Source organism: Falco biarmicus, chromosome 4, assembly GCF_023638135.1.
Source record: "Falco biarmicus isolate bFalBia1 chromosome 4, bFalBia1.pri, whole genome shotgun sequence".
NCBI classification, from domain to species: Eukaryota; Metazoa; Chordata; class Aves; order Falconiformes; family Falconidae; genus Falco; species Falco biarmicus.
Genome location: NC_079291.1, coordinates 88,325,866 through 88,339,617, shown reverse-complemented (window position 1 = coordinate 88,339,617; position 13,752 = coordinate 88,325,866). Strand labels below are relative to the sequence as shown.

At 37.4% G+C, this 13,752-nt stretch overlaps 1 protein-coding gene across 10 annotated transcripts in view; it reads right to left on the bottom strand.

Moving 5' to 3' along the window:
- The window catches only part of UNKL (unk like zinc finger), a 60,302-nt gene that overhangs the window by 41,020 nt on the left and 5,530 nt on the right, over positions 1 to 13,752 (bottom strand). For 6 of the 10 annotated variants that reach the window (XM_056337124.1, XM_056337129.1, XM_056337126.1 and 3 more), the window contains 4 exons: positions 9,412 to 9,588; positions 6,419 to 6,552; positions 4,325 to 4,460; positions 3,480 to 3,597 (listed from right to left, as the gene is read on the bottom strand). In XM_056337124.1, coding sequence (XP_056193099.1) covers positions 3,480 to 3,597; positions 4,325 to 4,460; positions 6,419 to 6,552; positions 9,412 to 9,588 — 565 coding nt within the window. Of the gene's footprint in view, positions 1 to 3,479; positions 3,598 to 4,324; positions 4,461 to 6,418; positions 6,553 to 8,624; positions 8,689 to 9,411; positions 9,589 to 13,752 lie in introns of those variants that run through there. The other 4 variants (XM_056337131.1, XM_056337132.1, XM_056337133.1 and 1 more) reach the window with 2 other exon arrangements.

The window sequence follows — 13,752 nt, the reverse complement described above, 5'->3', positions numbered from 1 at the left end:
TTTTGTTCCCCAAACCTTGGTATTGTTCTCTTTGGCCTTCAGTGTCAGTTGAGTGATTCATGACTCAGTAAGGAATAATTCTTAGTTCAGAATGCCACTTTGTTGGCATTTTTGCATATGCTATGTAAAAAAATGTTTACCTTGGAGTTCAGCATTAAAGCAAACACACAAAATGAAATTATGTATTTAAAAAAAAAATCAACAACTGGTTCTGTAAGCTCTTTATTTTAGAGCTATTTTAAGCATATTAGATAAATTTCCCTCTCATAAGTGATTTTGAATTGAGGCTGAAGTTTTAGTTGCTATATTCACTACTAGTCATGCATAACCCAAAGATCATCCAAGAAACTATGTTTATCACTTTACACATTATTTATTTTTCCTTGAACTCTGAACAAGCAACAAAACATCCATACTGCAGATAAATATTTACCCAAATGACACGCTTAAACTATGCAATGGGACTGATCTTTCCACAACTTTCACCAGGAGCTATCATAGGCATTGCAATAAAAGGAGGAGTCATTGTGGATACCACACCTGAACTAGGAAATTTAGCTGGGCCCATCTCCTTTCTTTCCTGTTTCCTGTTTATTGGTTAAATATAAAACCCTAATGTTGTATACACAATGCTAATGATGCAAAAGAAAAAAAAAAATCAGAAGAGCTGACTTCCAAATAATTTCAACAAAAGATGTGTGATTGGCAATTCAGTCTTAGTTTGAGGTCCTAGTCAAAAAGTAGCCTTCCTGATTCTATGAGCTACCCAGATGGTGTGGAGTACCTTCTGGTAAATGCTACAGATATAAGAAGTGCTAATACCAAAATACTATGGGGACAGAGCTTGCACCTCAAAGACTGATTCTGGAGATGGACACATCGTCTACACATAACAGTATTACAAGACAGACAGCAAACTCAAAGAACTAAATCTTTACAGAAGACCAACTTCCCAAGACTAACAGCCAAGAACACAGCTGCTATCCATTGCCGTGCCTTAAGCCCACTCAGTAACTCAGCCCCACGCTGCCACTCGCTCACTCCTCCTACAGCTGGATGGGGGAGAGGATTGGAAGAGTAACTGAGAAAACTCACGGGTTGAGATAAAGACAATTTAATAGGTAAAGCAAAAGCTGTGCACACAAGCTAAGGAATTAATTCAGCACGTCCCATCGACAGGCAGGCGTTCAGCCATCTCCAGGAAAGCAGGCTCCATCACACGTAACAGGGACTTGGGAATACAAATGCCATAATGCCAGATGTCCCCCCACTTCCTTCTTCTTTCCCCAGCTTATATACTCAGCATGATGTCCCATGGTATGGAATATCCCTTTGGCCAGTTCAGGTAAGCTGTCCTGGCTGTGTCCCATCCCTACTTCCCATGCCCCTCCAGCCTTCTTGCTGGCTGAGCCTGAGATACTGAAAAGCGCTTGATTTAATACAAACATTACCAAGCAACAACTAAAAACATCCTTGTGCCATCAACACTGTCCTCACACCAAATCCAAAACACAGCACTGCACCAGCTACTAAGAAGAAAATTAACTCCATTTCAGCTGAAACCAGGACATCTATTAACAGCAGAATCAAGCTGTTCCTGAATGTGATAACCAAGATTCCTGGTCAAGTGGCCTGTGGCAGACCCCCACTAGAATGTCACCTGTCCCTGCCCTCCCTTTAAGCCTGACCCACCAGCTCTCAGTCAGCTCCTCAGCCATCCCCAGGCGGAGCTCCATGCACTCCAGGTAGTCACTGACATAGAGGACAACACCCTCTCCTCATCTTCCCTGCCTGTCCTTCCTACAGAGCCTGTAGCCTTCCGTTCCAACACTCCAGTCAGAGAATCCACATCACCCTGTCTCCGTGATGCCAATAAGATCCCATGCCCCACAGGTGCACACACATCTAACTCCTCTTGTTCATTCCCCATGCTATGTGTGTTTGCATGGAGGCATTTAAGTTGGGCCACATATGTTTATATGAGCATCTAAGTAGCTCAGATACTTGAGAAGAGCAAAAATAGCTGACTCAGGTCACTGCATGTCCACTAATTATTCAGTCTATCACCATTTAGATTAAAGACAGAAAGAAATGGGATAAAATTAAAAGTACACTTGGCAATGGCACATCATGGTAGACTCGCCATGTAACTTTGATAAATCAAAGGTCCTTCTCTAAAATGGAAATGTGGTCATTGTAGTAAGGACTTCAATAAAGGATGTGGTATGATTAATTAAGATAATGAAGAACATGACTCTTACTAATGTTACATATCTGCTGTTAAATTGAGTAGTGGAGAGGTAGCAATGGATGGTACGAAAGAGGAAGGCAACAGACAAAACTAGTGGCAGAACTCAAGGTTCTACCTTGTATTTTAGCACTTCCATTCATAGCTTTGTTATAAATAAAAAGTATGGTAGCAATACTAAGCAGGAAGACACCTTTACTACAGAAAAGAGCTGGGATATGATGCAGAGGAAATTAGATGGTCTGCAGTAAATCTGGACTATAAAATCTCTGATAATCAGGACAGTGACATTCTGGAGCAACATCTCAAGAGTAGAGATAGCTGACACCTATTTAGTATTAAAGATGTAGCTGGTCAACTTATGATAGGGAATGTACGGCATGAAGTTTGCAACAATCTTGGAGTTAGAATACTAAGAATTCCTTTCCTAATATGGTCTTGAGATGCCTTCAATAATCTTCATAATTGGAAGAGAAATCAGCCATTGCTGGAATGGTCTTTGCTTATACCTTACAAAGCACTGAACTTTCTAATGCAAGAAATTACATCCTGCTCTGAATTCTTAATGTCCATTAAAAGGTCCCAAAATGAAAACAAACATCCAGTGTTGTACAGGCAGCTTCTAGCACAACATGTCTTTTCAGTATCATGTTTGTTTCCACTAACTGGCACATACTTTCACAGTGTCATGTAAGAATTAAATCTTAGCAGACCTCAGCATGGCACTGCTCTCTTCCCTAGCATTTATGCTCAAGCATCCAACAAAGTGAGAATGACTTTGCCTACAGAGGAATCCAAAATCACCTTGTTTTTCTGGTTACTTCAGCCACTAGGAGTTTTCTGCTCTTTCCACCTCCTCCTGACCTATTAAATTTCTCTTAATTATTTGCAATAAAGCTTTTTTAACTACATTTAAAATTGAAATTTGTCCCAAGTTACGGAGTAGCAATTACTATTGTGACTTCACCACCAACTCAAGATGTTAGGTAAAAAAGAGAACACATTTATGCCCAAATCCAGAGAACATTAATTAGTTTTTCATAAGCAGCACAGTGAAAACCACAACAGTACAAGTAACTATTTCTTAGCAAATTTTGTTTTGATTAAGCAAATACCTCAATGACTGGAAGTGTTGAATGAAATGTTCATGTTTTTCATAAATAATATCTTCAATAATCTCATCCATAATACATTTGAAATCACTAAACCCAAGTAGAAACATAGTTCTTACCTCTGGATGAAACTGCTGCTCTGTACGAGAATGACAATATTGACAGCTGTCCCCACTTTCACACCTTGAAGGTTCACCCCATTCATCTGCGTGTTTTACACTGGGGCAAGGAGTGGACCTATAAAAAAGTGATGTTCAGAACATAGTTGTATCTGCTTCCTCGCACAAGTCTCAAGCAACTTCCTACTAATTCTCAGAATCTTAGGTTCTGGGACCTAAAAAGTTGTAAATTCTGAGAGACTCTAACTTTTTGGAAATTTTTGGACAGAAAGATGAGCTAGTAGGATTCTATCTATCTTCTGTCTAATGACATTTATTCACAGTCCTGAGACTGTCAAGCAAAGCCCGTTTGTATCACTGCACAAAAACCCACCAAAAAACCACCCACAGTGTACGAGAATGATATAAAATGATGTAATGACAAATGATGTAACAATGAAAAGTAAGAGAGGAGATGCATTAAATTTTGGTCCTAAAAATATTGCCTAGAAATGGAAAATTATAGAACAAAACCAGAAAAAAAGACTGAAATTACAATTGATCTTTTCATAACAAAGAAGGTTTGATCTAGTGACTCCAGTTTTCACTAAGAATTACAGATTTTTTTTTTCATGCTTCACAAGAAGGGTATTTCCATTACAGCTTCACAGGTTTTGTCTTCAGAACTTTCTTGAAATCATTCTGAACAGATATATTTTTTAAAAAAATATTTTATCAAAGGTATGGGGAAAGATGTGGTTTTACTCCATTAGGAATATCCAATTGTATTACAGAAGAATCAAAACAGGTCAGTCCATTAACAACTGACTGACCAAAGAGTCTATTTGCAATATGTATTTATGTACCTGTATTTGAATTTTCTGGGGTTCCGTCTTCTATCTCGACTATTGTGATAGTGTGGACATGCATAACCCTGGCGGCAGAGTCTGGGTGGCTTGGTACATTGTTCTGTCTTGTAGCCAGCTAATACAAAATTTGTGTCTGTAAACAGGTCAACAATTAAGAGAAATAAACAACTAAGTTTTGCATTCAGAGTGTCTTTAGTGAGGCTTAGGTAACACATTACTTTTTGTAAAAAAATTATGGTTCACAGACCCGTTCATTCCTATAAAACTTAAGACTCCTGCATTTTTAAAAATTAAAATCTAACACATTTGCATGCAAAGCAATCTTCATTACTTTTATCTTCAATAGCAATATTACAATAAAGTACACAAATAAAGCACTAGCAATCTATTGGTTGAGAAACCCTCTGGCAATTCTCATTACATACATTTAACTTTTTTTTTTTTAAATGAATACCTGAAAATACATTATTTATTTAAGTAAGAAAAACACTAAAAACTGATACAAATTTTTATCTGGATTTCTCTTAAGTTTATTGTTGACAGCCCTTATTTCACTAAAACTGCTTTCATGTTAAGGCATGTTAAGGTGGTTCAGTAAAATCTTCCTGGACAAATTCTAGAGCCTCTTCTCTAGCTTTGCCTCTGTCTCTACATCTTTGGTTCCTGGAAGAAGGAACTAGGAGATGACAAACAAGGTTCTGTCTAGAAACAGAGAAATTCAGAAAAACAATGGAGCAAGTAAAGAAATCAGAAGGTACAATTTAGCTAATGGCAAGCATGAGTTTGTGAGAAGTAAATCATGTTAAACCAATCACACTTCTTCCTAAGGCAGGAAAATGGATGTAGGTAAAACAGAAGCAGTCAATGTCACGTATCTTGATTTCAGCAAACCTTTTAGCCTAAGATGTTCTCAAAAACAAACTGCACAATATTACAAGACTCCTGTAGGTTTTGTGGAAAACTAGCTATGAAACATCCTCAAAGAAACATTAATGACGTACTTTCAAATGGCAAAGATTATTAATCAGAGTATCACATGGATTCTATCTTTGTTCAGTTATTTTCAATAGCTCTATTAAAGACTTAGGAAAACAGGCTGAAATCACTAGTTGGATGATTTTCAATCCCCAAAAACTATGTGCAATCTCACCAGATTTACAGGGATTGACAGAAGCCATACAACATTATAAACCACAGACCCGTCACAATGCAAGGAACACAATAAAAGTGCTTGTAGTTACTCAATTTTGCTGTCTTTTTACGTCAAACATCCAATATTTTTTGATCTAGAGCTGACAATTAAGCTCTATGCATTATCAGTACTTAAATAGTTGGAACTTACCTGCAGACTTTAAAAATATAGAGGCCACAAGTTTCACACAATTATCTCCCCTTGAATTCCTTAGAGACAGCATCTTCATGTGACCTCTTCCTGTATTACTGTCCCCACATGAATTTTGTGAAAGTAATTGTTAACTGGCAGTCTTTTCTAAAGTAAAATATGGGCAAGAGCTCTAAGAATATCTGATTGATACTAATATCTTTGGCTACATAATAAGCAAGTCTAAACCAAGAACATGAAAACTAGCTTTGAAAGCCTTAAGAGAACTAGGGCAATTGGATTTACTTTAAGAAATCTAGTATCACACTTTCAAGACATTCTTGTGTTTTAATATTCTGCTCCAATTTTCTGTTTAATATTCTACTTCATTCCTGTTAGTCAAGCTCAGCAAAGAGTAACAGTCCACTAGACTCAAAAATGAAGACTTTAATCATTACTACTACTTAGCACAAGACAGAGCTCCTACTGACTCTTAAGAACATTTATTCAATTGACAGATTAGCAACACCTGTATCATATAAACTGAAAAAGACCTATTAAACATTTTCAAAACAAAATATTTGTAAAATGCAGTCTGAATATAAATGTGACAGACATTTGATCACAAATACCCAAATTACTTATATAAACTGATTCTTTACTCTGTTAAAAAAGGTTTTTGACCTTCTCCCAGGTGAAGACCCAGGATCAACAAATTGGATGAAGAAGCATCAGTAAGGAAACGGAGAAAGGAGATGAGGTAACATTACCCTGCCATCTTGGATCTTCACTAAGGGTCTTCTCAATCATTGCCTGGCTTGCTAAAATTCCTGGTTGCAGATCTGGAATGCCATCACCGCATCCTAGCTGCCCATTCTGTAAAGTTTCCTGTGCCTGAAGTTCTCTGGAATGGGGGAAAGAAAATAGTACTGCTAAACTGTATAGCTACAGTAATCCTATCTGCCCGAGTATAAACCTGTCCAAGTCTATCAAACTTCTGTCATTTAATCCAGCTCTTAACAAGCCCAAATTGTAAATTGTCTGAATCTCAAACCATTACTTGCACTGAAGCTGGCAAACAATCATAAGGAATAGCCATGTCATACAAATCAAAGAGCACACATGAAGGAATGAATGCTGGCATTATGTACACAGACGACGTTTGTACCAGCAATGCCCACATGTACCTCTGTGTGCTGGTGTGCTAACATTTTGAATGTGCTATTAATTTCTGATATTCCACTGCCACGCAGAACATGGTGGAACTAAAAAAGACACAGAAAGGGCAATAAAGGTGATCAGAAATACAGAAGAACTGCGTTATGAGGGAGAACTAAATACCAAAAGACTATATGCCTTGGAAAAGTTATGACTGAAGGAAGGTACAAAATATAGCTATTGACTACAACACCATATAAAAGTAGCCGAACTACTTTTGGCTCACCACAAGATTTTGCAAGAAAAGTGTCGAGATGTTCAGAAGACCTAGTAACAAACAGCAAGCGTTATGAGGAAATGGAACCTCTTCTGCAAGAATTTACAACTGGCTTGCAAGTAAGCAACCACAAGCTTGCTGCAGAACAACTACTACCAAACCAAAAGGTACTGTATGACTAGTATGAAACCTCTACCAAAAATCTGAGACAATTTTATTACACGATTTTAGTAAAATTAAGCTGTACAGAGATTCAACAATGGCAAATCAGTACAAAAGATATATATTTTTTTAAAAAAAGATACTATAGCATAATTGTATTAGACATACTTTGCAGCAAAAGAGAAACAAGGTGAGGAATCAAATACCAGAGGTGGATCTATAATACTCTATGAGAATCAAAGGCCTCTCTCTATCTTCAATTGGCACTGCTTTCTCTAGACGCAAATATTCAAGGAGCTCACCTCTTACACCAAAATATTTCTACTCAGGATCTCTGAAGAGCAGTCTGAAAGGTGTGGTGGTTTATAATGTAACTAGTTATGATATAATTTACATATAATTTCAAAAACTTCCCAGACCCCAAGTAGCCTCCAAAAAAAAAAAATCTCAAAGGGAAGGAAGACAAGACAGACATAAAGCCAAGTCTAAAACCCTTCAAACAGTCAAAATATTTCCTTTACAGATTCAGAAAAGGTGCAGGCAATGAGAAGGAAAAGAGTTCCTGGAGAGTGTTTTTTCTTTAAGGTGGATATGTAGAAGAACAAGGTTATTAAGGCGAATAAAGTTAACGTCCGCATCAGTGATTCTACTGTTACTTCTCTGCTCTTTACTTACAAATAAAGAAACCCTAACACCTGTGTCCCATTGTAAAGCAAAACGACCACCAAAGAAAAAACAAGATCCAACACTTTGGACTTCCTTATGAATGCCAGATGCCTGAAATCAGGAGAAGCAATGGCACATGACTGTTTTTCACAGATATCAAAGAGGTTTGAGACAGCCTACTTGTAGGTTCAAGATGTTAAACACAGACTCCTGCCACAATGTCTTCAGCTCCTCCTGATGCTCTATACATAGCCAATCACCAATAAACAATCACGTAACACATTAAAAGACACATAGAGAACAGAGCTTGGTTTCAGTCTTGCTATACGTTGGCTCCTCTACCTAATACAATAAAAAGGATTGCAAAGATACTAAGCATTCTGTATTCAGACTGATGTGGCATCATGCCATGTATGCTAAATAAGAAAAGTCAAAAAGAAGAAAATGGACAGATGTCTTGCAGAAGAACCATCAGCTAGCTAACTGAAGGAAGTCTTCTGGAAAGAAAAGCTATATATAACTAAACAGTATGTGACAATGCAGCAGGGAATGCAGCAGGGAATTCTGTGGCAAAATATGACTTTAAGTAATTACAAAACTACTGAAAAGGCACTAATTTTACTACAAGTATTGTGAAATGAGAGTTTTCATCTCCCAACAGATGGTTGGGAATAAGGGATAACAAAGGTAAGGATATAAGACAGCAGCCATACCAGCTCAGATCAAATGTTCATCTAGCCTGGAATCCTGTTTCCAACAGTGGCCAATAGCAGATGCCTAGGGAAGAGTATAAGAATAGGGCAAGTGTATAGTGATACTTCCCCAGAATGCTCTTCCAGTGTCCAGTAAGCGATACTTGTGACCCTCCAAGGCTTCAAAGCTCTCTGGAAATTGGCATCCTTTCCTACTGAGTATATACAGACCACTTTCTGTAGCAAGAGCTCCCCTTCCACCCATTTATAATACCTCCCAACAACATGCTTATCTTCCAGCTCTGGCCCCAGCTAAAACTCATACCTACCACTACCCTGATTCACTAAGCACCTTCTTTTGACAATAACTTGATTATACAGTTGCAGAGGCAGAAGATAATACTGATACCCTATACATGAAAAAATACAACATAATTAAAAAACCTGCAACGTCAGTAGGCAAAATATCAAACATGCAAGCTGAGAACCTGAAAGATGGCTTACACAAAATCATAAACTTGTGAATGTAAAAACCACACACAAATTTACAAGGCATAAATGACAAAAGGCAGAGTATCTGGTCTTTTTATCAGTCATAAGAATTATATATACAGCTCTTGAAATTGCAAGTTACAAAACTTTAGTATTTTTACTTCCCAGTGGGCTTCTATCTGCTATCATGATACACAGTGAACCGTATTCTTATGTTGAGTTACAGAAACAAGTATATTTTTCATTTTCTGGTATGCAGTGATAACAGACATGGTATTTCCTGTTAATTAGGCTGAAGAATTTGAAACAAGACTACCTTATATCATACACTGGTGGTCTAAGGTCATGTGGACCATGAGCAAAGGCACAGTGAATTCCATTCTTCACACAGTGACCCCGGGCATCTGTTTCATGAATGCATGTTCCAGTCTTGTAATATCTGAGATGGTACTTCCTTTCTGTATCCCCTGTTGTTCGATGCAGGTAAGGGCAACTACGTAATAGAAAGAGGAAAGTTAGACCACTGCTTTGAGTTTTGTTTTTACTAATGTAATTCTGAATTATGCTCTAGCTCTTACTAACTTTTAACAGTAACTTTGCAGGACTGTAAAACAAAAATTGTCCCAAACAAACCACCATCACAGATCAGCTTCAAAATGAAAAACATTATTTCTTAGTCTCTGCTAAAGTTAGAAGAATTTATAGCAGGCTGGCTCACAGAGGTTTTATTAATAAATCTAGCAAGCACCCCTGTAAGCAACAATACCAGCTGAGCTAAGGAACGACATCTTCCATACTGATACAAGCTCAAATAACTTCTACACTAATAGGTACAAGTTGGGTTTTTTTAATGTTATCATCATCTAAAATCAAGGGGTACTTGAAGCATGATTGTTTTTTTCCTGCCTGCTCTTTATTGTCATGGAACTTACAGAACAATCTCAGGGGATATCTAAAATGACTCTTCTATTAAAAGACAGAGAACAACTTTTATATCAGCAGTACACCTTTGATCATATATACTAACTTTTTCAGACAGAACTATGTGAGTTACAGTCTGTACTTTAAAATGGCTAGCATCACATGTGGATTATAATTCCAACTACCAATAGTAAACAAATTTAAAAAAACACACAAAAATATATGCACAGGGATGTCTGTTCTCTCCCACTTTATTTCAGTGTAATTAATTTTGGTCTCTGCTGGTTTTGAAAAAATACTTATCTCCAAAAACTACTTTCCCCCACCCCAAAGTAAAAAGAAAATGCACCAAAAAGCTTAAGTGAATGATACAGGGCAACAAATCAAAAGTCCCACAGAAATATTTTAATTTGAATGGAGGGAGAATAGCAAAGCACTAAATAGACTTTAACACTCACAAGACTTTATGCTGGCGTAAGCACCATTTACTATATTCAAAAAAGGTTATTTAGAAACCAGACTAAACAAATGCAACTGTTTGCAAATACTTACAAGTCTGGTATTCACATATTTACATCAAAATCATGTATTTTTCCTGCTGTGCAGAACACCTGCAGCTTGTGCTGACTTCTAGGAATTGATACTGTTTATGATTTCTGAGAATCAAGTTGCTTCCTTGTAGGAATCTAAAACCAGCATTCTGTTAACGATGACAAATGGGCTGCAGGTAGTGATTTGTACCTATCTCTTTAAATACCAACAGAATTAATTAGTGGGAAGACTAGGTATGCCAAATTCAGCGCTATCTCTCATTTTGTCAGTGTAAGATGGAGCACAGTCTGCACTCGGGATCTGAAAGCAGCTCTTCCACACTTCTCTGCTCTACATGGGATGCAGTCTTTGCTGGGTCCCTTACAGTGCCTCATAGGAACTTTGTGAGAAATTCTTTTTGATGTGTGAATATCACTGATGCAGCCCTCCTGTTCTAGAATTGCTACCAATATGGAAAAAATGAGAAAACTCACAAGAGTCAATCAGATACTTTTGCCAGCACTAGTCCTGTACGGAACTCTAAACAAGAGGAAATGCCATCTGAGGCTGTATTTTTGTTATTGCTAACTGTCCCACCACTAGCAGAATCTTTGCAGTGGTCAAATGTTTCCATTTTCCCAGCGGACTCAATTACAAACTCTAATCTTTCACTCATACATGCACACCTCACAAAGGTGAATGAATACTCTGTCATGTTCTTATGCATAAAGTTCATGCCTCCATTTTCATCTAATTGTTTGCTTGTTCCTTTTGAAAACAAGAATTAAACGTTTTATCTTCCATGCAAGAACTGTACAGGTGTTTACATCTCATTGCTTGTCTCTAAGTCCATGGTTCCTTAACAGAGGGCAAACATTTTTGCTTAAATATCTGCAATTTTTCCCTAACAAAATCCTCTTATCAGTGGAGGTAAAAAAAAAAAAAAAAAGTTAAAGCCATCCATTTTTTTAAATAACTGTTTAATGGAAAGACAAAAAAAAAAAGACAATTCAATGGAACATAAGACAATAAGACATAGCTTGTCACACAAGCTAGCCACAACTTGTATGCAATGTGACAGAGGGAAAAATACCCAGGTCACAATTTTTCCCACAAAAAGACAACACATTCCAAAAACAAGCTGGGGAAGAACTATAAACTGGGTCACCAGACTCTTCTGCTGAATTAAACCTAGGTTTGTTTGCCCTAAGACTCAATACTTGTGCATCAATGACTAATGAAATCTGAATTTTATTGAAAACACAGTTTTCCTACTGCACATTTTGCCAGCTGCCTAAAGACTCCCGTAAGAGGTGAAGTCCTCATCCAGAAAATAACAGAGTGCTTTAATGAGGTGATCTATCATGACTGGGACAGTTTGTTAGCTGAATTTTGCCTAAGACTTGTAAAGAACTACAAAAGGGCTAGTTGTAAAGGTAACTCAGGGGGACTAAACAGCATGCAAACCTCAAAGAGCAGAAATGATGGCATCAATTTTGCATGTGTATGTTTTACATAAAAGTGTGTTAATCATACAGTACCACAATAATACATATGCTATTAACCACAGACATCTTGATCAGCTGTAGGTCATCACAGAATCATTAGTCAGAAAGGCAAAAGCCCCTAACAAAAGCAGCTTTTAGAATAGCAGATAGTACTTACACATATTATCAAACCAAGTCAATGCGCTGAAACACCCGCAGAACAGATGTTCTACTCAGCCTTTAATTAACTAGAGCAGGGGTCCTCAAACTTTTTAAACAGGGGGCTGGTGCGGATGAAGGGGCAGGAGGTCATCTGCGGCTGCTTGGTTTCCTCCCCCAGCCCCCGGCGGGGGGGTGTGTCTGTAAACACCGGGGGCCGGATTGAGGACCCTGGGGGGCCGTATCTGGCCTGTGGGCCGTAGTTTGAGGACCCCTGAACTAGAGGGTTGTTAGATCTTACCTTCACTTTATTAATGGAATGGAGCATAAACCATTGTAATACAGTTTTAAACAAGACTAGTCTTTTGATTTAAAATGGCTAATTATCATCAGATTACATGGCTGCAAACTGATGAACTTGTTCTCATGTCCCACAGTTTGGTACTAAGGTTGTTCACACACCACTTATTTCTTAGGAACAAATATTTTTATTAAAAAAACCCCACAACTTTCCAGGCAGAATAATAAATCTATTTCATGGTCCGTATTTCTACACCATCTCCCAGTTTAAAATAACTGGACAGAATCCTGACTTGGTAAACATGAATCAGTAAAGAACATTACTTACTCTGTATTTTTCCATTATTGGAGTCTACACACAACATCTAACTATTAAAATCACCCTTGGTTTCTGTATCCAGATCTCACAAAGTAAAAGCATCATTCAAAGTCAGTAGATGTATGTATCATGAAACAGAACATATATTCACAAAAACATAAAAGGTTAACTGGTTACTGAAATGTAGTTTTTCCTTTCCACACTCTTCTTAATTCACATCATAAACATTCCAAAAATATCCTTTAAGAATAAAACAGTTCCAGTGTAAAGGGTAATGCTAGATGTTCTTAAGTGTATGAAAACAACTACATAGTTCTACTTCTGCTCAACCTTGAAGCACTAACATTTTTTCCTATGATTACTTGAAGTGCTCTTCTGTAGTAGGCTTCTGTAATTCATTCGCTTAGAGCAGACTTCCTTTACAGATATCCAAAATAATCTTCTAATTTAGAATCTGACATTGCAGTTGACTAAAATGGCTGAAAAACACATCAGATTTTTAAAAAGTATCAATTCTCTTCTCCCTTGCGAAATTGGGAGGAACACTATTCAATGCTCAAAATATATGCTCCTAACTCTGCAAGTAATCTAGTCTTTCTCACAGGCCTTTCCTTAGAACAGATTGTTGTAATTTGCTACCCTTAGAAAAGCCCTTTTCTAAACAGCTTTACAGTTTTTGGGCTTCCTTTCATTCCAAGTTTAACTTTGGAAAGATATACCACAGTCAAGCCTTGGTGAAACCAACAATTTCTACTTCAACTTTCTTGAAAGTATGTTCCTGAGAACCGTTATGGGTGTCATCACTCTACCTTTCCCACTAGCGCTGTATCAACTCACAGGCTGCATTAACCTAACTGTGTATTCAGACAAGCAGAACAGAGGAACAGAGACATAGATAAAAGCTAAAAAAGTACCAATATGTTGTCACAGATAGCTTAAA